The sequence below is a fragment of the Odontesthes bonariensis genome, chromosome 9, assembly GCF_027942865.1.
Source record: "Odontesthes bonariensis isolate fOdoBon6 chromosome 9, fOdoBon6.hap1, whole genome shotgun sequence".
Taxonomy (NCBI): domain Eukaryota; kingdom Metazoa; phylum Chordata; class Actinopteri; order Atheriniformes; family Atherinopsidae; genus Odontesthes; species Odontesthes bonariensis.
The window spans coordinates 35,317,830-35,345,372 of NC_134514.1; the positions used below are offsets into that span (position 1 = coordinate 35,317,830).

Sequence of the window (27,543 nt, forward strand, 5' to 3'; positions counted from 1 at the left end):
AGGGGGGTTCTAAAACATTGCAGACGACTCAGAAAAGAGGCTTAATGTTGGAAATACCGCAGTTCCCCTTTAAGACATAGGTTCCTCCATTGTGAACTTGAGTGGGAATTTTGGATAGCATTTCAAAGTTGGCTTGTGGACAACATGATTCTCTTGACTCAACATTTTATACATGGGTGTCAACATGCAAAAATAAGCCCCAAATCAACAGATGGAAGAATGAACATAAAATATTTGCAAAATATATCTACCATTCAGGGAACAAAAATGCTCTGGGATATCATTTCTTCACTGTTAACCACTGTTTATCTTGGTATTTCTATATCTGCCTAATCACTGTGTATTTATCTATATATAAATGGTTGGTAGGGAAAAAATTTAAATAAAAGAAACTGCTCGAAAAAGGAAAGGGACAAACGGATGAAGGAAATGACCTCTAACCGTCACTAATGACATCAGAGGATCCATGATGTTACTCACGTGGGCGGTGACAGGAAAGCATGAGAGGAGTGTTCTGGAGACTGACAATGATTCGTATTCATGGCTTATAATGGGCTGCGTGTTTGATTAAACACGCTGACTCGTTCAATATAGACGGAGTGAAAAGGAGCAACAACATGTCCGGGGAGCCAAGTTCTGGGGTAAGTTTTTATTTTTATTATTATCTAAACGAAGCCATGGTTTCTAGCGTTCATACATTCGGCTGAAGGGCCTTCATAGGCAGTTCCGCATGCGTTATTCTATAGTGCGCGTCGATTGGCTTATGTCCGTGTCTGTCTCCGGCTTCTTCCTCCCCATTGGCCAGAAACAACGAGCGAAGCGGTCATACAAAGTTGGAAAAGGCTAATGCTAGCAGACGTTTATAATGTGTTGACCTTCTTCGAATGGGAGCCGATTATCTTTGATTTACTTTATCATTTCACTGAAAGATACAGCTAAACATTTTACAAGTCAAAATGGCTGCAATTAAATGATATTTTTCTCACTTTCACTAGTGCCGAATGGATGATTGGCGCCCACCTATCTTTGCTGTGATATTGTGATAACTTTTATAAGAGGTTACCCGGCACCAAGCGAAGTTGCCTTAAATTCATAGATTTTTCAGTTCGGTTTTGCAGATAGATATGAAAAAGCTGTTTTGAACCCTCGTCGCCGATTATACGTCTTCACAGACGTTTGATTTGCTCGAGCTAATTTCGATATATATTTATTTATATATATCTATATACACGGTTTGATTACATTCTTTTTATTCAGTTAACTCACTATTCAAGCTTAATCTAAGAAGTTCAATTGTACATTTACATTTGAATATACTGATAACAATGTTTCAGTTGTTTGTATTATATTTAGTGATTTTTTTTTTTATTTTATTTTTTTTATTTATTATGATAACTTTGATATTATATCTTGCTATTTAATTAATTTCAGACAAATGTGTTTTTTTTTTATTTATTTTTCTTATAAAAGTAGTGAACATTGTAATGGTATTTTATATTTATTCTTAATTTTTATCTGTTTTACTGGTGACAAATATGTTGTCGCCTGGATTCTATTCATAAAATGGATTGTCAGTGGAGTCCAACACTGACAGTGTGAGTTCAGTGTGGCCACACCTTATAACTAGGACCCTCCTTAGCTGCCCATCCCAACCTTTAATAACGGACTCAATGAATTGGCACACTTATCTTTTGGAACCAGAGATCTCTCTGGGTGGGGGTCTTGAAGGGAAGAATAGGGGGAGGTTTAGTAAGAAAGACCACTGTTTAGTATCTGGCGGCTATGACTTCAGTCAGCACAGTTTTACTTCGACTCTGCAGGCTGTCTCAGACACACAGGAGTTACAATAGCCTCTATAGTGCTGACGCTCACACTGCAAGGAAGTAGAATTATGGAGGAAGGACCTTACAAGTACATCAGGGTGAGGCCAGCAGAGGAAATGGTTTCACTCATTGAGAAACTATCACAAAAGTTGGAATTGTGCTGGGCTGATTGGATCAGTGAAATACATTTGGCAGAGAGTAAATTTTGTTTTTTTGTCCTGGCAGGATGGGAACGGCAAAGTTGGCCAGGTCCTCAGGATCGGCACACGCAAGAGCCAGGTACAGTGGCGTAATTGTTAAGATTTCATCTTAACCCACACTAAAGTTTTTGTCTTTGTAAATGCCTCGCACAGTGTGCTGTCAGGTTGTAGTTCTTTCCTGGACTTTGATTTGTGCTGTATTTCAAACATGAACAAAAACCTCACACAGATCTGGAGTGGGAGTTGAATTTCCGTGTGCACCCCTTCTCCATTCTGTTTCAGGTACATCATGGTGGTATGTCTGGAGCTCCTCTTTGCAGAGATAACACTGACAAAGGCTCCTCCTCTGGTGTCTCATAGAGATTCGATGGTAGCTGGCTGTGTAAAGGCAAAAAATGATGGAAGTATAGCTCGGCTAATGTTGAGTGTTTTTCTGTTGCAGCTGGCTCGCATCCAGACAGACAGCGTGGCCGACAAGCTAAAAGAATTGTTTCCTGTCATCCAGATAGAAATAGGTGAGAGTCATCATTGCCTTTATTGGAAATCAGTAGATACAGAGATTTTTAAAAAAAATAAAAATTTTCAGGTGGCATGTTCATGGAGATCTAATCTACATTGCAGAGCTTACTGATTCATATCACCACATTTTCCTCACATTTTGTGCCTTCACCTATTATGTGATCTTCCCTGATTTCGTGTCCTTGTCACATCTCCATCACAACCAACTCTCCTTCCACGTTTTCATTATATGTATCTTTAAGTTCAGTTTGTAACAAAGGACTGGAGAACTGTGTCGTCATAATGCTGTTTTACCCAGCAGGGAACACTTCTTTTGCTTCCACTTACAAAATGAATCTATAGCCTGTAATCTAAACATTGTAGGCCTCTAAGTGCTCCAGATTTGAGTTATTTAGTAATTCATTTTTTTCAAGTGACTAACTTTCAGGCTAACTGAAATGTGAGCCACATATGTGCCAAGGATTGACTCATTTGAAGCGCCTTGTTAAACTGGTATTTCCGAGCTTCCTGAACTGTGCCTGAATGTTCGACATGTCGACACAAAGTTTTGAGCCAAAGCGTAAGTGAAGAAGCAAAGCAGTTGAGACGGAGGTTATACGGAACCCTTGCCCACTGACTTCCTGTTGGCATTTTCCAAGCATGAATGCTTTAAAATGATGTAATCAAACATCTTTTAAGACATTGCATGTGTTAATAATCTGAATGGGTGAATGTCTCATATTAACAGCAGTTCAGAAGGTTTGTGACCCTCAGAAAAACGTGTTCACTGTTCTACTGCTACTACTTTTCCAACAAGTTTTTATGAAATAGTGCGTTTGCTTTTATACTATCTGGTGGTCCTGACTGAATCCCACACTATGGGGACCTTTTGTGCGTTTTAAGACTTGTTTTTAAAGGAGAACTGCAGTATTTTCAACATTAAGCCTCATTTATGAGTCGTCTGCAATGTTTTAGAACCCCCCCTCACCTGTTGCCTAATTTTGATTCTTCTCAACCTGCTTCAGAATGGCAAGCATGGTGCATGTCTTAAAAGATCTGTAAAAACACCATAAACATCCGTTTTCAAAATGGTTACTGGTGTGTACTGGTAATCCATATCAAATTTTGTTGCGAAAAGTTGCTTCTGTCGTGTTTTATTTGACATTTTGTAAATCCCATTGAGTTGTATTGAAGACTGGATGTTCGTTGCTATAACTCCGCCACCAAACCCGGAAAGAGGAGATGTTTGTAGTTCTCTTGCACCGGAAATACTGCTAGGTGTATCATCCTGGTTTGCATTTCCGTAAACATAAAAAAAAAAAAAAAAAAAAAAAGGTGAGCGGGGGGTTCTAAAACATTGCAGACGACTCATGAATGAGGCTTAATGTTGAAAATACTGCAGTTCTCCTTTAAGGTTGAAGTTAGAACTTGGATATAGTTATGTTTAGACATTTAGTTGTGATGGTTAGGGGGAAAAGTTTGGATCTTGGGAATGCTTGTGTTATAGAACTCAGTTTGGTCACTATGGCAAAATTGTTGTCCACGAAGTCTCAGGCGCCTGATGCCATATAAATAACCGTGCGTCTCTTGTTTTTCAGTGGCCATGTCAACAACGGGAGATAAAATCCTCGACACAGCTTTATCAAAGGTGAACTAATAAAGGCTAAATTATATCCAAATGGTCAATTATCCAATTCATGTCGACATTTTGTAAATACATGTCTTTTTTTTTTTTTTTTAGCTTTTAGATCGTCAGTAATGCATAATTTGATGAATAAGTACAAGAAATCGTTAAAGTGTATCTGCGCATGGAGGGATTATTTGAACATATGAATGAATTGGATTATTTTATAAATAATTATGATTACAATTAATTGAATTCCAATTTTCTTGAATTGGACTTTATTATTTAAGTGCCTTGAGATGACATTTGTTGTATTTGGCGCTATAAAAATGAATTGAATTGAAATTGAACAATAACTACGATTATATATAGATATATCTATATGTCTACATAGATGTGCGTGTGTATATGTATGTATGTGTATATATATATATATATCATGGGTATTGTGAATGAGTTGACTATCTTATTTTCAATGCACAAAATGAATGTGAAACAACTAATAGAAAATAACCCCTTTTTTTGTGTGCAGATTGGGGAGAAGAGTTTGTTCACCAAAGAGTTGGAGAATGCTTTGGAGAAGAATGAGTAAGTGTTTGGCCGGCATCCACCATACTGCTTTCACTGCACTATTTAAAAAAAAAAAAAAGAAAAACTGTGCAAGTACACGTGCTCATGTTGTCCATCACTAGTGTATTCTGTTCACACTCAAATTAGAATTAAAACTTTTTTTTATTGCAAAAAAAGTGAAGAACAGTGTTTTGGGTGATTGCTGGTTTTCATTCCTTTCACAATAGAAAAGCCTGAGGAACTGTTGGCTGATTAATCCATAGGAACACCAAGTGCATGTTCAAATGAAATCCGTAGTGAGAGAAACCCTTTGATTTCTGCAGCGTCAGATATAGCAGGTGGCTCTGTTCTGCCACTGAATGGCTGCATTATACCATGAAACATACATGCAGCTCATGTGAGTGATTCCCTTCATGTGTGACCAACAGGGTTGATCTGGTTGTTCACTCACTGAAAGACCTTCCCACCACTCTGCCTCCAGGATTCACTATTGGAGCTGTGCTGAAGTGAGTCCACACACACACACACACACACACACACACACACATACACACATAGTGTCTGCAGACTTTTAATAGCGTTTTGAAGTCACATTATCCATTTTTTTTTTTTTTTTTTTTTTTCCAGAATTCTACCTACTAAAATATGAGTGCATTGTTGTGCATAGTAACATCCAAACCTTTGTCGTGATTTGTCAGAATTCTAATTCAAGATATCCCTGTTGTTAATTTTAAGAAACATAAGTAGCATGTTAGCTTTATTGGGACCTTGGGAAGGTATTCGGGGGGCCAGGAAAGATAGAACTATGCGTGACTTAAGTTGTCGCCTGCTTGAGCCCACATCGGGAATTCTTTATTGTTTCTTACAAGCTGCTGCTGCCACTAAAGCGGAGTGAAGAGACGGAGCAGCAGTGTGTCAGCTCTCGCTTTGCTGGAACAATTCTCCTTTACAATAAGACAATTAAGGCTTACTATCTGCACGTCAGCGTAGGGTATTTGTGGTGTAATCTCACTATAATTGCCGGTTTACCAGCTCTTCATACTTGTGTCCTTTGTTACAGGAGAGAGAACCCCCATGATGCAGTGGTCCTGCATCCAAACAATGCAGGCAAAACTCTGGGCACTTTGCCAGAAAACAGGTACACATCATTTAAAGTACTGTGTGTGTTTTAAGTCGTGTCCAAATGATGCTTTATTTAACTTCATTGTGTGTGTGTGCAGTGTGATTGGCACCAGTTCACTGCGTCGTGCTGCTCAGCTGAAGAAGAGATTCCCCCACCTGGAGTTCAAAGATATTGTATCCTCTCTGAGAACAGTCTTTTCTGTCTCTTTACTCGTTCACTTTCATATGCAGTACTTTGATCAAAGAAGCAGAAATGCTCAAATTGAAATGATAATCTGTAAACCAAGGATTTCACAGTAAATCTCTGTTTGTAGTGGCACAAGGGATTCCTTTCTTGCAACTTTTTTTTGTTTTGTTTTTCTTTAGTTCAGATGTCTGGTTGAAAACATTCATATTTTTTTTTTTTTTTTTTTTTTTTTTTTTTTTTTTTTGTGGAGACATGTGGAGCATAGAAGCTGAATGCAGCTCCTCCATGTCTGGTTCTGACTCTGGGAACTGAAAGAAGACCGGATCCAGATGAGCTGAGGGGTCTGGAAGGTTCATACTGGGTCAGGAGGTCACTGATGTATTCTGGTCCTAGACCATTCAGAGCTTTATAGAGCAGCATCAGAACTTTAAAGTCTATCCTCTGATGGACAGGCAGCCGGTGTAAAGACCTCAGAGCTGAGGTGGTCCACTTTTTTGGTCTTAGTGAGGACTCGAGCAGCAGAGTTCGAAATGAGCTGCAGTTGTCTGATAAAGCCATAAAAAAAGAAGTTGGAGGGGTTCATGAGTTGTTAAGGAATTACCCCAATTTTCTATACTCTTTCTATACAAGGTGTGGTGTCTCAGACTAGCATTAAAACCAAATGACTAAATCCGAGTTAAAGTAGCTCTGTGCCTGTATTCGGGGTGTATTCAGGCACAGCAGAGTTCTGAACGAAATGCTGTATTAATTGATCTACATGCGGATTCTCAGTGTTGCCAGGTTTTGTCTTCTGAGGTGTTCTCCTTAACTGTAGTCTTCAGCGTGGCAACCTGAACACACGATTAAAAAAGCTGGATGAGAAGGAGGACTTTGCTGCCATTATCCTGGCTGCTGCTGGTCTCAAGAGAATGGGCTGGGAGAACCGAATCAGCATGGTGAACTATAGGATTGTGTCCTTCTTTTTATTGAAGTCTCATTTGTTCTGTTCAAACTCACTGAATTTCTTTCTCCTGCTAGATCCTGGGACCTGAAGACTGTATGTATGCTGTTGGACAGGTAGGTGGGAACCAAAGTATGACAAACGCATAGAACGGATGTGTGTGTATAAAAATTCTTGGAGGAATCAACATCCGTATGTGTGTTGTCAGGGGGCTTTGGCGGTGGAGGTTCGGGCCAGAGATACAGAGATTCTGGAGATGGTGTCCGTCCTTCATGACCCTGACACTGTGCTGCGCTGCATCGCTGAGAGAGCCTTCCTCAGACAGCTGGTACAACTCACACACACACATCTCCACATTACGTGCAGGAGAATCCAAATCTATTTAATTCATTTTTTCTTTCCAGGAGGGTGGCTGTAGTGTTCCGGTGGCCGTTCACACCCAAATGAAAGACTCCCAGGTAAGAAAAAGCTTGTTCTTGCACACGCATTTGTACAGTTAACAGCAACAGTTTTCAAACGTCCATTCTAACATGTCATTCAATACACTAAAATTGTATGTGACATTTTATAGTTAGAAACTTTAAGATGGAACCACTAGTACACAAAATAGGCTGTTTCCAATGTTTAATGTTGTCCCTAAAATGCCAGATGTTGCTAGCAGATTCCATCAGCTGTAGCTTGTTAGCTGGCAAGAACAGACTCACTATATGACAAACTATTCATGGGTACCAGTGACGTCACGTCGACGAGACTGCCGTCATATTTGTGTCCAGTTTAACAGTTCTCCTCAGTTTCACACCTCACTTGAACGAGATGGAGAGAGACAACGATATTTGTCTCTCTATAGGTATAGATATTTAAATCTATTTGATCCACAATCCCTCCCCCTACCGCCGAACCACGGATGACACGGATGATTAAGAGCACGGATGCCTTCCAGCATGTTGCTGGATGGGTGAAGGAATCACGGATATGGCACCTGGAGCCAAAGACATTTTTAAACGTGTGGTTTTGGTAGTAGTTTACCGTTAGCATTACCCTGGTTGTGTTAGCTCCGGCGCTAACAACTCGCTGGTTTGTTTACATTCCCACTTTAGCTCGCAGCTAGCTGACATCCATGCTTTATCATCCATGAAGGGAAACGTGTGTGCGACTTTTCATGTAAACTAGACTGTCTGTGGTTAACTCAGATCATGCCAGTGGTCTCTTCTTATTGCAGCCAACCATTTAATCCATTTTATTCTACATCCTTTTGGATGGAATTGAACTGCAGTCCGGGGTTTCTTTGTCGACTGCCAACAGCACAACATATTCCTGGCATGTTTTAAATGGCTGTAGCTCAGGAGGAAGAGCAGTCGCCCAATCACATCAGTGTTACACCACCGACCTTCCAATCGGAAGGTCCGGCTTCCCCGGGCTACATGCCAAAGTGTCCTCGGGCAGGACACTGAACCCCACATTGCCTACTGATAAATCCATCGGTGTATGAATGTGTGTGTGAATGATTAGAAAGCACGTAGAGTGTATAGACGTAGACGTGCTGTATGAGTGTGTGTTAATGGGTGAATGCGTTAATGTAGTGTTAGGAGCGCTTTGAGTGGTCAGCTCATTTCGCTGATTTTCCTCCTACTCCACTTGTTCTGGTAACATCACGACGCTGTGACCTGAGTGCTGCGGGCGGACACAAATGTGGCAGCTTGAAAATGCTGTGACGTCATGTGGTCTTGATGAATAGGCCCTTTCACATATCACTTTCAAGCTGGGACTGATGCCCCCTTGTTGCGCAGTGGTGTCATATGTAAAAGTATAGACACAGAAAGGGGAGGGTAAAAGTTGATTGGGCTTCTGCTGTTGCTAGACTACAGAAAATACACACCGTCTAACCCACCCACCCTCTTTCCTTTTGCTCTTGACTTTTTTGGTTTTGGAAAGACCAAAACAAAGACTGTCTTTGAAATCTTGGAAGTTTAGAGAATCGGTCTTCCTACAGTCCCTCACACCTAAATAGACGTGCCTGGGTCAGGGTTGATTCTAGGATCAATAAAGATTTATCCCAGAATGACAACGTGATTTACAAACATTGTCTTTCAAAAGTGCTCACCTTCCCTCTGAAATGATTTATTTTTTATATATATATATATATATATATATATATATATTTCAGTAGATAAGAGTAAAGAATGTAATAGATGTTAGATTCTATAGATAAAAAGTAATTATTACTACTCCCTAGCAAGTGAAAAACTATTTAACCCTTTTCACGTTGGTAAACCTCTTCAAAATCACACATTCTCAATTTCAGAAGTATCAGTTTGCTGTATTGAATATAAATAATCAATATATTAAATTGTAGAGCTCTTATTTTATGGATGACTTTCAATTAGGTAATTAAATAGAAGTTAGAGTTTAAAAAAAAAAAAGCAAGTTAAAACAAATCAGAAATGTGTAAAATGTAGTTGGTCTGAACCACACGAGGACAGTTCATCATATTATCAAGCTGTGAAAAAATCATCGTATAAACGGTTCTTATGAAATCAGGCCATTACTCTCGACTGTGCACCTTGGCGAAAAGTAAGAGATGTTTATTTTTTAAGCTGCTCCAAGCTGACCCCGCGTTATTACCAGCATTTCCTATTATTGATCAGTTATTTCATTTTCAGACTTGAAAGTAAAGAGAATTATTGTTTACATCTGTGTGGTTTTGACTGCCTGTCCACACCTACATCCACATTCTATCAGAGGAAGTCATTTTGGGTTAATGACAGTGCATGTGCGTAAGTTTAGCCCATAGACTTTATAGAACGTCATGTTGTTATATTTAATGGAGTTAGGAATTGACGGTGTAAATGTCAGTGGTTGCTGAGCTCGATGGGTAGTTCTGCAATGAGCAAACGCAGTCCAACCAACCAACCAACCAAACAAACAAACAAACAAACAAACAAATCATGCCCAGTCAGAATCACAGTGATTGCCTGACGTTCTCTGTCAGAACCTTTAGTAGTTTTTAAGTCTTTTTACCCACTTTTATTGTTTAGTTGTGCTGTAAAACACACTTATTATATTTAAAAAGGGAGATGATAAATAATGACCTCAGGTCTAATTAACACATTGATACAGAATTAATATAGAGGGTACATCTCTTCCAGGTAGCTGTAGGTGAATGTCATCATGACAAAATTGAATTAGTGTTTGATCATTTCCACTCTGTATGTATTTTCCTCACATCAATAAAAGAATTACAACTCACCAATATGACTGAATCAGTGGGACCTCTGAGTTTTAAAATTCCAATGTTTGGAGCAAGTTCTCTCATGTTCACTGGTTTTCCCCACAGTTCCTGGGAGGAAAGTTGTATCTATGTTGCACTCAAAGTCATATAGAACAATTATCATTTAGTGGTATATGCTTCTTTTCATCTAACTCGTATCTGCTGACTCTCGCCCTGCCACTTGTAGGGGTTCAGCAAATCATTTCCTGTCATAATTGTACTTTTCAACTGTGTACTGTAGATCACTTAACCACATCCTGTGACTTCACAAGAGCTGGTTCCAGTATCCCCCACTGTTTTTAAACGGAATAAACCTTCAACCATCCAGAAAAGTTAATGAATGCTGCTAAATGCATACAGTCATTAGCACACTCATGACGCCTTTTTTAAATTTCTGTGCTTCTCTCCTACTTTTTCACATTCTGCATCTTACTTAACTCAGCCAAATTCCAAATAAACCTGCTCTGGTGTTTTTTTTTTTTTTTTTGTTAGATGGCTAAATAATAATAACACATTTTATTTATAACACACTTTACATTTACAATAAAATCTCAAAGTGCTACAGTGGGTTAAAAGACAAATATTAGGTTCAAAAGCAGGGACAGTAAAATGCAAATAAAATACACAAATAAAAGTAGTGAGTCCTTTAAATGCAAAAACGAAATAAATACAGGATAGAGCATTCAAAGGGAGATCATTAAAAACATTGTTCGATGTCGAGACTGTTCCTCTGATTGTAAAGTCCAGATTTTATAATGCAGAATCATCTAACAAAGCCACTGTACCAATAAGTTGCAAAACAACTTTCTGGCTGTGATTTTGGCTTTATCTGCACGTACATGGATCACCCAGAGACAAGCAACAGCATGTCTCAAATGTTTTCTCACACATTGCACGCCTCAGCAGTGCACATGTGCCAGCTGATCACTGGTGCTGCTTCTTCTGTGTTTCTATAAACGTGTAAGATCAATCTGTGCTTGACAGCTCTACCTGACGGGTGCTGTCTACAGTCTGGATGGCTCAGACAGTCTGAAGGAAACCATGCAGACCAGCATCACTGCCGGTGTCAAGGTGAGCATATACAGTGCTACAGACCACTTTCCTGAAGATTTAAGCTTAAGATTTCCAGTTTAAGAGTTTCTCTCTTCTTTTTTTTTTTCCCCCTTTTCTTTAATTTATAAAAAATATTTGCATGCGTGGCAGAATTTAGAGAACTTGGACGAGCATGTTCAGCGGGTGGGAGTCACTGCCAACAAGATCCCAGGAGATGCCCAGGACAAGGCTGAGCGGCTGGGAGTCGACTTGGCCAACTTACTGCTGAGCAAAGGTGCCAAGCAGATCCTGACGGTGGCTCGGCAACTCAATGACGCCAGATAATCCAGCCCACCTGAGGGTAGGGGCTCCAGGCAGTGCAGTCAGTCACAACCTTGGTTCACAGATGAGCTTGAATTCCTTCTTTGTCATACTCATTCCATATCGACTTGAGTAAAAAAAAACTGGTGGCTTTCTGTTGCACAAGGAAAGGATTTCAAGCCCTTTTTGAACCAAACTTGTGCTCGGAGTGGTGCTAAACTGACTGCTGCTGTCAGTTAGTTGGGAGCCACTGCTGTCTGTGGGTTTTGGTTCTAGCCTGTTCTAATGCACTGTACCTCACAGAACCATCTCCTAAGCCGAATAGAAATCACCACACTGGGAATATCAGAAAGAAACATAAAATAACCTTCAGGCATTGTAGTAAGCACTTAGAATATCATTATCAGGGTTTTTTTTTTTTTTTAATAAGTTTGTCAGTACATTGTTTAGTCAAAATGTATCATTGTTCCTCACAGTCAGATAAAAAGAGAAGGGAAACCAGAGTTGATCTCATTTGGCAAAGCGGACATTTTTGATGAGTGGCCACAACACTGCTGTGAAGTCAAAAATAACAACAAAATAACAAGTGTAAATATAATCTTAGTCATTACAGTCATTATCACTTTTTTTTTTTTTTGCACTCTTTTATGCATCGGACAACTAAAACTGGTGTTTCCACTACTGCAAACAGAATCAACTTTCATTCAGCTTATGATGCGCACAGTATTTCCAGCAGAGGAGCTGCCTTTTAGAAATGTGCTGCTTTACCTCTTCAACAGAGAGGATATGTTTGGAATTCATGCCAAGACTGGGGAGCGTTTAGTGTCTGTGTGACCTGTGGCGGAGCTTGTGAGTAATGCTGAGATCTGCACAGGCTTCAGTACTTCCATTTAACACTGCAGCAGTAGTTCCAAAACAGTCAAGTGTTTCGGTTTACAGATTCCTGCTCCGATTTTAAAGGGGCACGTTTGTTCTGTTTCATGTTTTTTTTTTTTTTTTTATGACACTGCATGTTGGAAACATGTACAGAGTGCCTTTCAGCGCCACAACTGGTGTCAAAAAATGGTAGATAAGATAGTACAGTTGTTGATACAAAGCTCTTTTTTTTTTGCAATTGGGGAACAAAGTGTTTGCCATGATTAGGTTAAGATGACTGATTTTCCTATTGCTCTACGTATTTATCTCATCACTGAGATAAATAATATCTCACCAGTTCAGTTTTGTGTAGTAACTTCTCATGATTCATAGACCTTTTACCATAACTATATCTGTATCTGCTACAAAACTGTTATGAGAGGTTATATTATTTAGCAGGAAAATGTTGCTGTGTTGTTCTGTGACTCCACATTTTTTCCATCGTGTTGATTTTTCACAACTTACCTAAAAAAAAAAAACATGTCTATAATGTCATTGTTTGCCTTGGAATAGAAGTTTCATCTCAGTAAATGTACCATTTCTAATCTGCATTTATGCCTTACAGACAATAATGTCCGAATTATTTCTTTGATCAAATCCAGTTAGCCTTAACTCTGCATTAGTACAGTTAGCACGACACCATATTTTCTTTTATGGGCCTTTGTTGTAAATGTTTCCATCTAATTTAAATGTCCTGAATCTATGAGAGGTGATATCTGTTTTTCAGCTTTAATTTGTGCAAGAAATAAGTGAGGATATTTTTCTGATTACATATATCATGTCCACTTAAAATATGTACATGGTGTTTTTCTGTTCCGACACGCGTAAACATGTCAGATTAGATTACATGGGGCTAGAAACAATAAAGGGTGTGTTAAACATGGCCAGTTTCTGTGTTTTGTTGTTCATCGTATACTTATGGAATGAAAAAAAAATCACTCGTCTTATTTTTCAAATGTAAAACTACATGATCCGGTTTTTTGAGACTTGTTTACCAACAGAAAAGTGAAAGATTCTGCCTCTCCAAGTTGCAACAGAAAACGATGTCATTAGCTGAGCAGTTCTCACTCCTGAAGTGAGAGGAGAAACCCTCTGACCACTGCTGAAATGGTCCAGGCCTGTAAAAGAACACCTTTCTCACATGCAGACAAGAATGACAATGGTTGTTTGATCAAACAGCCTTATTACAAAGTGGTGCAAGCATTCAACAGTTTCAAAGTAAATAGGTCCTGGTCCCTGCTGCCTACATTTGGTGAGCACTGTACTTGGGGCGTAACTGGTGGTTCTCTCTGCAGTTTTCCCTCCTAAGATCCTCTCACCCAGTCAAACTGCAGTCGTCCATACTGAGTTGTTCCACGGGGATGCGAAGTAACGAAGCCGTGTTGAGAGGCCATAGGGATTACTTTATGGAAGTAACAGGAGTCTGGCCCGGTGGTGTCTTTCATCTGGATCTTCTGCACCACCCTCTGATGGGCTTCGGCTTGGCCATTCTGCAGTGAGGGGATGGTTCCCGTAAGTCGTGTTGCACGACAATGTTTTCCCAGTTCCTCTGGTGCAGACAGCTCCGCTGCCCGTTGAGACTGGAAACCTTGTAGAGAAATCAGTTGGTACAGGGTCCTCCTCCACTCAGGCACGGTCTTATTGCATCTATCTTTGACAGGATGGAGAACTCTTTGAAGAGAGTTACTAAGGCCACTATTCTGCTCAACCAGGCTCTCACAGCCAGTCTGAGCTGTGGCCCTGGAGGCTCTGTAGGCAGATGAACTATACAATACACCTTTCAGACTCAACTGAAGTGCATTAGTCTGAGCAGAAGAGCTTCTAGGGCGGTGCTCAGCAGTGGAAGATAATTTTCCCTTGTTTGATACGTTTTTGTTGCAAGCTTTAAATTTCCGATAGAGATCCAACACTTTTACGTTAAGGCCCGCCTGCGCTTGTTGTTTGATATTTTCATATTTGGTTGAAGACAGGAGGAATCTTTGATCTTCAGCTGGGGCGCATTCAGAGTCCTCCGGACTTGGAGGAGGAGGCTTCAGCATAGGAGCTTCAACATAGGATTCTGTTGGTGTAATGAAAGCATCAAATGGTACATGAACCACAAAGAATAAGAAGTGAAAGACAAATGTTTTTAGTAGTATGAATCACAATGAACTCAGGCAAGAACGTTTCCTATTCGCTCATCACTTGAAATCAGCATGATCATACAAGTAGACAAACTTCCTGTGAAATTCCTCTTTTTAACTTCTGTGACTAATAACAGCGCTGTAGAAACTATGCCTACATTTCTATGTCATTTGATGGTGCTGGTGGCTCTCAGTGGCTCCAGCTGATGATGATTAGCTTGTTTTGCAACTGATAACGAATCCAAGGACAATACTGAATAGATTATAGATTTGACATGATAAAGGCTCCTGATGAGAAGTCAGAAGATCATCTGTGACAAATTATCTTGATGGAATCATGAAAACTGCCACGTTTTTATGGCAATTCCTTTAGAAGCTGTAGAATAGAATAGAATAGAAAAATACTTTATTCATCCCCCAATGGGAGAAATTCAAATAGAATTTTCATAAATAAAATAGTAGATATTCCATCTAAAATAAAAAGTCTGAACTACACGGTATCACAAGAAGAAAAGACTAAATCACTAGGATTAATCTTCTTATAACATGAATGTCAATATATTTGTGGCAATCCATTTTATAATATATGAAGTATGTCTATTTGGTCCACAGTGATGCACTGACCAACTGACCTACAGCATACAGTATGTGGTGTTTTTAGGGAACACTAAAGATGATATCATCATTGGGTTATAGTTTTATGAAAACAGAATTACATCCACACTCCACAGTTCTAAGGTTATGCAAATCAGAAAATGAAAAAAAAAAAATCATCTGAGGTTGTGATTACCTCAATGAGATAAATACAGCCACAGATGAACAACAAAATGTGACATATTACAATGCGTCATTATTAATTTCACCAAACCCCACCCCAAAAAAATGCAGAAACAGTGTGTCAAAAACTATATCCACCCCATGACTTTGCATGACAGGAGTTAATGTCATCCTACACATGCTTTGAATCATCTGCCATCTTCTCATCCATGTTCTTCTGCGCCCACACTGTGTTAATCACAGTCTGACGTTCTCTGTTCCTGCTGTAACATAAACGTACACCTACTCACCGATACTCCCTCATCTTTCAGGAGGGAGTGGAAAGAATTATATAAAGATATGTTCTGTCTTAATGTGCCGTTACCTTGAAGTAGGTTGGTTTTATTTTCTTATCATTAGAGGTGAAAAGAAGGACACCAAACTCTATCTGTACAAAACAGGTACAAAACTGTTTGACAGGAGGTCAACACGCCAGCTGGACATACTCTTATCAGACTACGTTTCCAACACCAAACAACACACAAGTTTACCATCTACAGTTATGTGAAAAAGAAAGGACACCTTTCAATTCTAAGGTTTTACATTTAAAAACATGATGAAGAATCATCTGGTCCTAACCAGGTCTGAAATTAAGGTAACTGCGACTGCAGATGAACAGCAACAATTATCACATTACAGTGTCTTTTTTTTATTAAACAAAAACTAAAATAAACATCAGAAGCAGTGTGTAAAAAACTAAGTGAACCCCGCGATCCAATAGCATGTAGAACCACCTTTAGCAACAATAAGTTGAAATAATGGTTTTCCTCTCACATTGTGGAGGAATCTCGGCCCACTCTTCTTTCCAGCGCTGCTTCAGCTCATTGAGGTTTGCAGCACTGGTTTCTGCACAGCTCTCTGAAGGTCCCACCACAGCATCTCAGTCAGGATGAGGTCTGGACTTTGACTGGACCATTGCAACACCTCAATTCTTTTCTTTTTCACACATTCTGTTGTAGATCTGCTGCTGTCTTTGGGATCATTGTCCCGTTGATGAGCCAGTTTCAGCCCAGCTTTAGCTGTCGGACAGACGGCCTCAGGTTTCACTCTAGAATGCTTTGGTATACAGAGGAGTTCATGGTGGACTCAATGTAGCCTGGCGACGCCATCCTACGTACTTCCGCCCAAAGATTTTGGCTCCGCACATAGTCTGGCCAAATCCCCCTACCTCGGTTCGCTCAGTGTTTTGCCAATCAGCAAACAGTTGCGAGTGGTGACGCAGAACTCACGCGCGGAGTCTATTGTAGTCCATATAATTGTAGTTCAACCACAGCGGAAATAAACATGGCGACGGAAGAACGCTAGACGCTATCCATGAAGTTGTCTCAACTCTGGAGAGCATTACACAATTAAAACGAGAGCAAGAGGAATGCCTCTTCAATATTGTTAGTGGCAAGGATGTCGAAGCTCTCCTTCCAACTGGCTTTGGGAAAAGTTTGATTTATCAAATGGTACCGGTATAATGAAAGCGGATGTGGGAAGCGTGATTCGCGAGCTAGAGCCTCGCGAGAGTAAGCATGAACCTCGGCGCATAACCAACGTCATTTCTAAACATTATGATTGGTTAAGGGAACTCCGTTACTCCAATGAATTTAAGTTGCTGGGTAAGGTCCCGCCCTCCATGGAAACGGATTCCTCTTGGGTTTTCCCAGACTGTTTGACAGAGTCAACAGTCGGCTTTCGCCCAGGCTAGACTCAATGGGCCTCGTGTAAGAATATTTTCGTATTTTTATTCTAAATTTCTCTCACTTTTTTCGTAAGAAGGTCTCGTATGAACACACCACGTCAGATTCAACAAGCGCTCTTAACTTCGGAAAAAGTGTGTAAACAACCTGCGTAAATGATGAATGCCATCCGTGCGTATTTAAGTGCGCGTACACGAGGATAGTAAATTTGCATACTCCACGCCCAAAATAATACCATATAAGGCTATGCTTCCTCTCTTCTGTGCCAGGAAGTGTTGAGTCATGAGAATGGCATCAAGGCGCAAAAAGAACAACTTTACGGGCTCTGAGACTGAAGTTCTGCTGTCAGAGATCCAAAAAGGAAAATCTGTCATTTTTAGCAGTGTCAGCAGTGGAATTACAGGACCTGCTAAAGCGAAGAAATTGGAAGTTATTAAAGTGCTGTTAATTCCGCATCACCTGTAGTTCGTAATGTGACCGAAATAAAGAAGAAATGTTTTGATATGAAAATGGCTTAAAAATGCGCTCGATGACTGCAACTAAAGCCGTGCAATCAGTTGTTACCTCAGCATGGTAGCACTTTGATGGGGCGGTTAATGAGGGGGGTCTTCTGGTACCACACCTTTTGGTCTGTCCGGGCTGGTTTTAGAGAGAAGAGGCTTTCTCCTGCAACCTTTCTAAACAAGCCATACTTGCTCATTCTTTTTCTAATTGTACCTTTACTTTAACTTAAAGGTAGGGTAGGAGATCCTGGATTTTGAGTCCAGCGAAGCTGCATTTTGAAAATACACAGGTCAAAAGTCCCAACCCTTTTCTTCAGACTTCCCCCCGAAGCCACGCCTCTAGAGTACATGAACGCGCACGAGCACGAGCACGAGCACGAAGGTGCACGAGCGCTGTTCTGACAGCAAGCATCGATCGTTGCTGTATTTAGTATTTAGTATATGCTAACTATATGTTTAATAATGCTAGGTGCTAGCCAAGCTGGCTCTAGTTTAGCTTCCTGCCAAGCTTCTGGACGCGTAATTCGTTCACGGAGCAGGGTACGCGCACAGGGGGAAGGAGGGGGAGGGAGGAGCAGATTGCAGTTTGATAGACGGCATCAGAATCCAATCATCGTTAACGGTCCGTTCAGTATGATTGGATAGTGTTTTTCCTAGATTGTACGTTCTAGAGGCCACTAAAACTTTTAATTTTTGTGTCAAAACTTTTAATTAATTGGTTGTAATGGGGGTGTGAAGAGTATTTCAAGCAATATGTAAAAAAATGCTCCAGAAAAAGAACCCCTACCCCGCCTTTAATCAGGTGTGTAATTGGATATATCAATGCATCTTTATGGATTTTCAAAAAGTTGGTGTCAAAATCATAATCATTCTCACTTATACTATTAGTGGATTGAATAACTCTAAAGTGGTGCTCACACTGGCTGACGATCATACATTGGGGGCTATTGGGGGGCTTATTGGGGGCTTTCTATACATGCGTCTACTGGGATAACGTCATCGACGTGCGCCGCTGCAGCACGTTACTCGACCAGGCGCTCGATGACTGCAACTATAGTAATTAAATATACAATCCATTAGTCAAGCAAACTTGATTTGAATAACATCGGACTATTTTACGAAACTCCTACGACAGGTCTTGATCACTTGTAAATTCTGTTCGTACCTGAAAGAAAACTTAAAATACGAAAAAATTGGTGAATGCGCAAATTCTCTTGAATCACTCGTACGCATGACTTGAGAACAAATCTGTTCGTACGAACGGTTGTTGCACAAGGCCCAATGTGTCTGTGTAAATGATGTCAAATTGCTAAACTTAGAATACCAAGTAGGGGTCCCACAAGGTTCTATAACTGGACCTATCTTATTCTATTTGTATACCCAATTTGCACAAATATTGACATACATATTGACGTGCACAGATGATGCTATTATCTTTACTCCTGCAAATAATATCAAAGAAGCTGCATTGATTTTAAACTCTGCCTTTACTGAAAGTTCTACTCAACACTAAAAAGACTGTATGTATGATGTTTTCGAAGCAGGCCACAGAAACCACCTGCTCTGATGTATTCTCAGGTAGCGAAGAGTTGCAGATTGTGAACGAGTTGAAATATCTGGGGTTCAACATTAACACTGTCTTTCAAAAGCCATATAAAAAAAGGTCATAAATACTGATAACATTATTCTTCATAATATCAGACATATTAGAACGTCCTTGACAGAAGGTTCCTCCATGATGTAGTACTTGTGCATAATGTTATTTTCACACATAGATAACAGTATAACAAACTGGTCTTTCACAGGTTCGACATTATTAAAGCTGCAGTCTGCAACTCTTTTTCAAGCATAATGCCGGGAACTGTCCGGGGATTCTGAAAGTAGTACATTAAATACCCCAATACAAAAAAAATGAGTTCTCTAGGTCCCCTATATGTCCCGCTAGGTCCCTCCAAAGCCAGCAGGTTTGTTTACAAAATTGCAGACCGGACCGGTAAAAGGTAACCAATCAGGTTTACGAGCTGGGCTCTGCTGCCTGTCAATCACCGATTGTGCACGCGCGATACAAGGTAGGCTCGTCCCCACGCTTATTTATCTAGACTATTGAACTTCATTACGGGCTAGTCTACTTACTGTGTCTTCCATGATCGCAAATGACAGGTGAGTTGATTAATGAGGAGTCGTGTAAGCGCATCTGGCATGCACGTAGACGTGCACGAGTTCTCATGTGTTTTGAAGGGGCGGGACAGGAAGTTGAATAACTTTTTATTTTTCGGTTAAAAAATAAGCATTTCTTGCATTTTGCGACTACGGAGGTCACCGTTTTCAACTTCAAGCGTTCTGATAGATCATGTAAACTCTTAAAATGCCAAAAAGTAGGACTTTACGTATGACAACAACAAATCTTGCAGACTGCAGCTTTAAAATCTATGGAATCCCTTTACAAAAAAGCTTTAAAAATTCTAGACAAGAAACACTATCTTGTCATCATTGCAGTATACTGCCCAAGTACAATTTATTGAGTTTTGAAATTTGTAAAACTTCTAAAGTCTGCTGCATTATTTAAAAAAAATATTACATGGTCTGGCTCCACCACCATTGAGCCAATACATTAACAAAGACCAACTGACAATTTCACAACTTGTACCACAGAGCAGTTAGCAGAGGTGACTGTGAAGTACCATTTAGAAAATACTCATTTAGAAAATACTCATTTAGTAAAAACACGCTATCTGTTGGGGGTAGCTCATTGTGGAACAGTTTTACACCTTCAGTGAGACAAAGTTCCTCTCTGTCTGTAGTCAAGAAAAACTTGAAAACTTGGTAAAATTTGTAACTGAATGAGTAACACATGATGGTCTGCACTTTATAATTACTGGTAATATTGACAGGTGTACTGTACTTCATAATAGACTAAATCTGACATTTAGACATGAGTGTTCATTAATGTGCACTGTCCCTACTTTTGATAAATAGATAAATATAAACAAATCTGAAATTAATTAATTATTTAATCAAGACATGATAAACATTAGGATAGTTGAAAACTTAAGAAATTTTGCCAGAGCACAGCTGGCCTTGGCCTCAAGAGAAAACATTTATATGTGTGGTAGGTGTTAAATGGTCAGGGGTTAAAAAATGTTGCTATTCATCCCAGTGAAATGGTGAGTCCATACATACATTTAACTCATAGACTCAAAATAGATGGACAAGTTTACAGATGTGAAGCTGATGCAGAAATGCCTTTGGGAGCGAGATGCTAGCTACAAAACATTTCTTGGCTCCGAAAATGCCAGACAGTTTCAGAATGGCAGGGGCTGACAGTATGAGCGCCGTATCCATATTTTATCGACAAACTATCTATTCTTCAAGGCTACCTCTGAGACTGTGGTTCCCGGGATCTTACGTACACCTCAGAGAAGGTCAGCAGTCCTTTTGATTTAAGACAAGTTGTTTAATTTGAAAAAAAAAGCTCATGAAGCTTTACCAGCTGAAAAGCCACCTATATTATCATCTGTGCTGTGATTTCCAGTGGAAAAACCTGTAACCTCCTCAAGTGCAGTGCAAAGGTAAAAAAAAAGGTATGGAGCTATCTCTGGGTCATAGCTAATGTTTGTTAATTTGAAACAAATATTTGAAATTCAATTATGAAATCCAATTTTGAACTTGAAATTTGACCTCAGTTTCCTCAGTTTCAAACTTTTGGCCAACTTCTTGCATGGGGGGCGGGGCTTTAGATGACAGGATGTAAAATCATGAGTGACAGCTAGCTGAAGGGATCCCTCTGTCATGTTGCCCTCAGGAAATGTGGGAACTGAAACAACTTATTTGACACCTCTTATACATGGTATCAATGTGATTCCTATTTTACATAACATGTGCCACTGACAGAGTTAGGTAATTAAATTTGGGTCAACACACAAATTGCAGAGTAAGAGTGATAGATATTGCCAAATTGATCGCTAATCTCTGCCACGCTTCAGAAGTGGACATTTCCCACACCCACAAAGCTTACTTCAACATGGTGTCTGCCTGTGTTTGACTGAGGGGCCTCGCAGTATGCGTTCTTATCTGGAAACTTTTATTCTTGTGTATTTCTATAACTTTTCTCTCACTTTGGGATCAACAATCACCTCCTTAATGTGCCCAAGACGCCTAATATCGCATGTTAACACACTACAAATGCATAACAGGGAGAATCAAATGACAGAACCAATAGCTGGGATGAGACTGTGGAAGCCAGGGTAGACTCGCCCTGACCAGGCGGTCAGCAGTCGCCACAGCAGTCCTCCTTATAGGCAGAGCAAGTAGGCTAGGCTGCACATCTGGATATTTGGAGTTTTCTTGTCTCAATGTGCACTTTTAATTGGGACAGTGCTTTGATTACAAAACATTCATCCATCCATTTTCTATACCCGCTTAATCCAATTTAGGGTTGCGGGGGGGCTGGAGCCTATCCCAGTGGTCATTGGGCCAGAGGCGGGGTACACCCTGGGCAGGTCGCCAGTCCATCACAGGGCCACACAGAGACAAACCAGACACAAAACCATGCACGCTCACACTCATTCCTAGGGACAGTTTAGAGTCACAAATGAACCTAACATGCATGTTTTTGGACAGTGGGAGGAAGCCAGAGTACCCACGCATACACGGGGAGAACATGCAAACTCCACACAGAAAGGCCCCACCTGGGATTTGAACCTGGAACCCTCTATCTGTGCTAACCACCACACCACCGTGCAGCCCCATTTCTACTTCCAAACATATAACCTCCTCTAACTTACATCTTATTTAGCCTTCGAGGATATCAGCTGCTACATGTTGTATTAAGTTTGCTAAAATAAAGCATGAAGCCGAATATATTCTTGTGCTGACTGACTGCAGACTGGATGACACTGACCTTGCTTTGGGATGACAGTCTCTGTGCAAGCCACATAACTTTTGATTGGGAGCTTCAGCAACTCTGTAGAAAAAAAACAAAAGCAGAAATGATTTTTTGTGAAACAAAAGATAACGTCTTCACCATATCAACTGTATTTTGTTGTACCTTTAGGTATTACGCTGGGTGTGGAAAAATATTGAGATGAATGTGTGATGGAATCAAAAGGCTGAGTTTCGTCTTTCGGCTCTCTCAGTCTTTTGTGTCCATCCTCCTCAAAGGCTGACCTAGAGTTTTTTTCCCTTTTTTGATACACAAATTGCCATAAAGTTATAGTTTATAACTCGCATTAAATGTTCTGAATGATTGGAAAGATTATTTGGGTTTAACACTTACAGTAAGGTACCGATGCTTTTCAAACTGTCTCTTGAGTCGATCTCTTTCTTCAGAGGTACCGCACTCACTTCATCAGAAGTTTTCAGATGTTTCCTCAGAGTAGTCTCCGTCTGGATGTAATTCGACTGTTGGGGAACAAACCCTTCTATCCTGTCCTCTACCTTTTCTGTCCTCTGCTCTGTTCTGGCTTTTTCAGTCTCTCTTTTTTCCTTACTTTCATTTTTATTCTTCTCATATTTGTTCTTTTTTTTATCCTCCTTTCCTGTTGTATTTGTTTTATCTTCCTCTTTCTCTGTGTTTTCGTCTTCGTTTTCACTCTTCTTTCGTTTAACTATAACTGTATTATTTTCCTCTTCACCCTCATCCTCAATGAACCAAACGATTCTTGAGGTTGCCTCCTCCTGATCATCAGCTCTGCATTCATCCACCTGATGAAGATTGTGAAGGAAAATATCATCCAAATTGTCTGGCTGGTAAAGTTCTTTTCCTTTCCTCTTCCAGCTCCTGATGACAGAGTTGGGGATGTAGCCGTCTGGGGCTATCGGCCATTTCAGAGGCTCTATGTCCACATCAACATTTTGGGACAGGATGTGATATTCAGCCCTCTCCATCAGCTTAGGCTCCAAACTTACTACACATCTAGCTGTAAACACATGACACTCAGTGTTATAATTTTAGATTTTTTTTTATTTTTTATTGTTGCTAGCTGACTAGTTCACAATTTTCATGTTATATGGTATTTTCAGTGTGTGTTGCTCAGTTCATGTTAAGCTTAGCTTAATAACTTCTCTTCCAAGCAAAGGTGACAAATCAAACACTTCACAAAATATTACACTGTAGCATTAGTGAAATGTAGATGTTTTTGTCACGACTATATTGTTTTCTAACTTACACAGGACTCCCTTTATGCTCAAAAGATCTACCTGCCATAGTTTTCAGCCGCAGCGCATACAGCAGGTTTTCTTACCTGCTTTAAGCCTTGTTGAGGCCTTCTTCACCTTTGCTGTTATCCATATTCATTTTAAATGTAAACATTCAAATTTTCCCTCAATGGAATTTTCACTAAATGGAACTGACAACAGATTTCTCATTTCAAAATTCCTAACAGGCAAAGCTGTAGTACAATGTATAAGGTATGCTATTACATATGGTGTATACTCACTACTATTCAGTCATTATTGTGTATACCAATTTCCAAATAATTTCTGATGTGGATCACCTTCTGCTGCATATTGCAGCAAGTCAGTTTATTTTCCTATGATGTAAAAGGCATGACCCGCCCTTCTCTGCCTCTGACTGGCAATGAATTCATTGTTTGGGCTGGATAGATTCAGGCACGAGGCAAACTGATCAGTTATTGACTGACCAAGTAAAAAGAAAAAAAGATGATAATTTTTTTGTTTTAATTCATTCATTCATTCATTATGTTGTTTATATTATATTAAAAATATGAGATTTTATTTTAGGTCATATTTGAGAAGAATAAAAGAAAATTAAAAAAACTACATAATCTAATAAGTGACTTTCTGGTAGATTTTGTATAGATACATGATCCCAAGAAGATTAATCTTTATGTCTTTAAAAAGCATTTATCTCTTTGGCAGGAAAATTAAGCAAATAATGGAAAGTCATAAACTGTATTACCCTGAATGGAGCATGCTTCAAAAGCAAGTCAATCCCCCTAAACTCCCATGTTAGAAATTCCCTTGTTTACAGCAGAAATACAGCTGTTTACAGCTGTTTATAGCCCAACCAAATTCAGTATTTAGGGTCAGGATCATGGAGCTTGAGCCTATCCCAGTGGTGACAGGGAGGGTGCACGCTGGCCAGTGTAAAGCGGGTTTACAAAATGAATGAAATACTTTTCCTCTAGCATCACCGTGAGGTTTATAGAAGTACTGCAATCTAATATCTTTAAATGACTCTTCCACATATGCCATCATTGGCCCCCAAAGAAAAGTGCCAATAAGCTGCAAATGACATAAGCAAGAGATGACAAGTCATATTCTGAAATGACTCACTTACCCTGACTAATTAAAGGAAAGTAGCCAATATCACATACATGTTGGTGGGAACAATAGGTAAACCTCTAACATACACTATAATGCCAAAAGTAGTTGCCCATCTGCCTTTACACACATATGAACTTAAGTGACATCCTGTTCTTAATCCATTGGGTTTAATATGACGTCGGCCCACCCTTTGCAGCTGTAGGGTTAGGGTTTGGACTCTTTACCTAAACAGCACTCTGTACCTCTGTACTCACTCCTAATACTGGAACATTTACTTCATATCATATGTGATATGTGCTAATATTATCCATATTGATATCATATATCATATTTATATAATATTCTTATATTTCTTCACATTCTACTTGCATATTCATATTCATAGTATATTATTTGTCCCATTCTGTTTTAGTATTTTTTTATTATTTTTTTTTACTTCAGTATTTTATTCTATTGTATTTTATTGTATTCAAATATACCAGACTGTTATGATGACTTAATTTCCCCAGATAGATGAATAAAGTCATCTATCTATCGAAGGCCTGGCTCGCAGTCTCCGCTCTAATTTATCCCAAAGGTGCTCTATCGGGTTGAGGTCAGGACTCTGTGCAGGCCAGTCAGGTTCTTCTACACCAAACTGGCTCATCCATGTCTTTATGGACCTTGCTTTGTGCACTGATGGCAGTCATGTTGGAACAGGAAGGGGCCATCCCCAAACTGTTTCCACAAAGTTGGGAGCATGAAATTGTCCAAAATCTCTTGGTATGCTGAAGCATTCAGAGTTCCTTTCACTGGAACTAAGGGGCCAAGCCCAGCTCCTGGAAAACAACCCCACACCATAATCCCCCCTCCACCAAACTTTACATTTGGCACAATGCAGTCAGACAAGTACCATTCCCCTGGCAACCGCCAAACCCAGACTCCTCCATCAGATTGCCAGATGGAGAAGCGTGATTGGTCACTCCAGAGAAGGCGTCTCCACTGCTCTAGAGTCCAGTGGCAGCGTGCTTTACACCACTGCATCCAACGCTTTGCATTGCACTTTGTGATGTATGGCTTGGACTCAGCTGCTCGCCATGGAAACCCATTCCATCAAGCTCTCTATGCACTGTTCCTGAGCTAATCTGAAGGCCACATGAAGTTTGGAGGTCTGTAGCGATTGGCTCTGCAGAAAGTTGGAGACCTCTGCGCACTATGAGCCTGAGCATCCGCTGACCCCGCTCTGTCATTTTACCTGGCCGACCACTTTGTGGCTGAGTTGCTGTCATTCCAAATCATTTCCACGTTGTTATAATACCACTGACAATTCAATGTGGAATATATACAATTATATAATTACATAATATATATAATTAGTGAGGAAATTTCACGACTGGACTTGTTACACAGGTGGCATTCTACCTTGACAGTATTGTGTAAGTAGTTGATTTGGGAGGTATTGAGTGGCTGTGCTGTTTTATTTAATTAAACATCTATGTCTGACAGTAACAAATATACATCCTTTAATTAACATATTAGATTCCAGTTTCAAACTCCGCAAAATTTTATTCAGGAGCTTTTCATTCAGGAAACACAACAAAACAGTTTAGTTGATTTGCTCTTTACTCCTTTTGTATAGGTGGAAAACAAATGGATAAATGGTTATATGCACACCTGTTATTTTGTAATTATATTGCTAAGGAGAAAAAGTCTGCTTTTATTCCTGATATTTCCATAAAATGAAAATAAAAAATCAAACTACAGTAGGATATTATCACCACAAATCATAGATTGACTGTAGCTACTTTTCTGTGCCTATAGAGTTCTTCAAATATGAAAATATTTGATGTTTTAAAAAAAGACAGCTTTTTCTCTTTATAACATGACACTTGACAAAGAAAAAGGATATCAATTCAAAATTAAAATACATTTCACTTTAAGTCAACACACACATAGTTCATCTTAAATTATTAATCAACAAATATATTTTGATGATGATGTTCACATTTGATGATATGTTCAGACAATAAAAAGAATAGAACATGAATATCGGACTTCATTCACAATGTTCTCTTTTCCTGGAGATTTGCAGCACCACTGAATGGTCTACTTTTTACAGACGGACATTTTTTTCTAAGTTTCCCATCAAATCAATTTTTTTCCTTGATATATTTTCCAGTCAACTGCTGGGATAGGCTCCAGCTCCCCCGCAACCCGACCGACAGATTAAGCAGGTATAGAAAATGGATGGATGGATATTTTCCAGTCCAAATGAAAATCTGCATACCTGCAAATCATTAGATGCAGATTTATGTTCATCTGTGTAGCTTCAAGAGATTAAAGTCTTACGAAACGGAATCAGAGTTTTGCATTTTGAGAAACAAAGTGGAACACAGTGGAGATATTCTGTTTTTGGGACTAATGGGACTCCCAACCTCTCTTTCTGGCCTGGATGCACCATTTTTTTCTGTTTCTGGCAAAGGCCTGTCATTCCTTCAGACTATTTCCATTCATCTTTTTGGTTGTTTCCGTTTATTGCCTTGTCATCTCCGTTTAGGTGCTTGAGTCTGCCAAACAAACCGAGAGGAGAGCTGATTCCTACCCACTTGTTGCACATGAAACTCTGCGATGATGTTGCAAAGAAACCTGT

The 27,543-nt window shown here is 39.7% G+C and overlaps 1 protein-coding gene across 1 annotated transcript; it reads left to right on the top strand.

Moving 5' to 3' along the window:
• Window positions 1-474: 474 nt before the first annotated feature.
• hmbsb (hydroxymethylbilane synthase, b) lies at window positions 475-13,383 on the top strand. The gene is made up of 14 exons (XM_075474138.1): window positions 475-641; window positions 2,049-2,102; window positions 2,466-2,538; window positions 4,120-4,169; window positions 4,678-4,733; window positions 5,144-5,221; window positions 5,776-5,853; window positions 5,936-6,011; window positions 6,846-6,959; window positions 7,042-7,080; window positions 7,173-7,292; window positions 7,369-7,422; window positions 11,217-11,303; window positions 11,436-13,383. The coding sequence occupies exons 1-14, from the start codon at window positions 618-620 to the stop codon at window positions 11,607-11,609; spliced, it is 1,077 nt and encodes a 358-aa protein (XP_075330253.1). The 5' UTR covers window positions 475-617; the 3' UTR covers window positions 11,610-13,383.
• The last annotated feature ends 14,160 nt before the right edge of the window (window positions 13,384-27,543 follow it).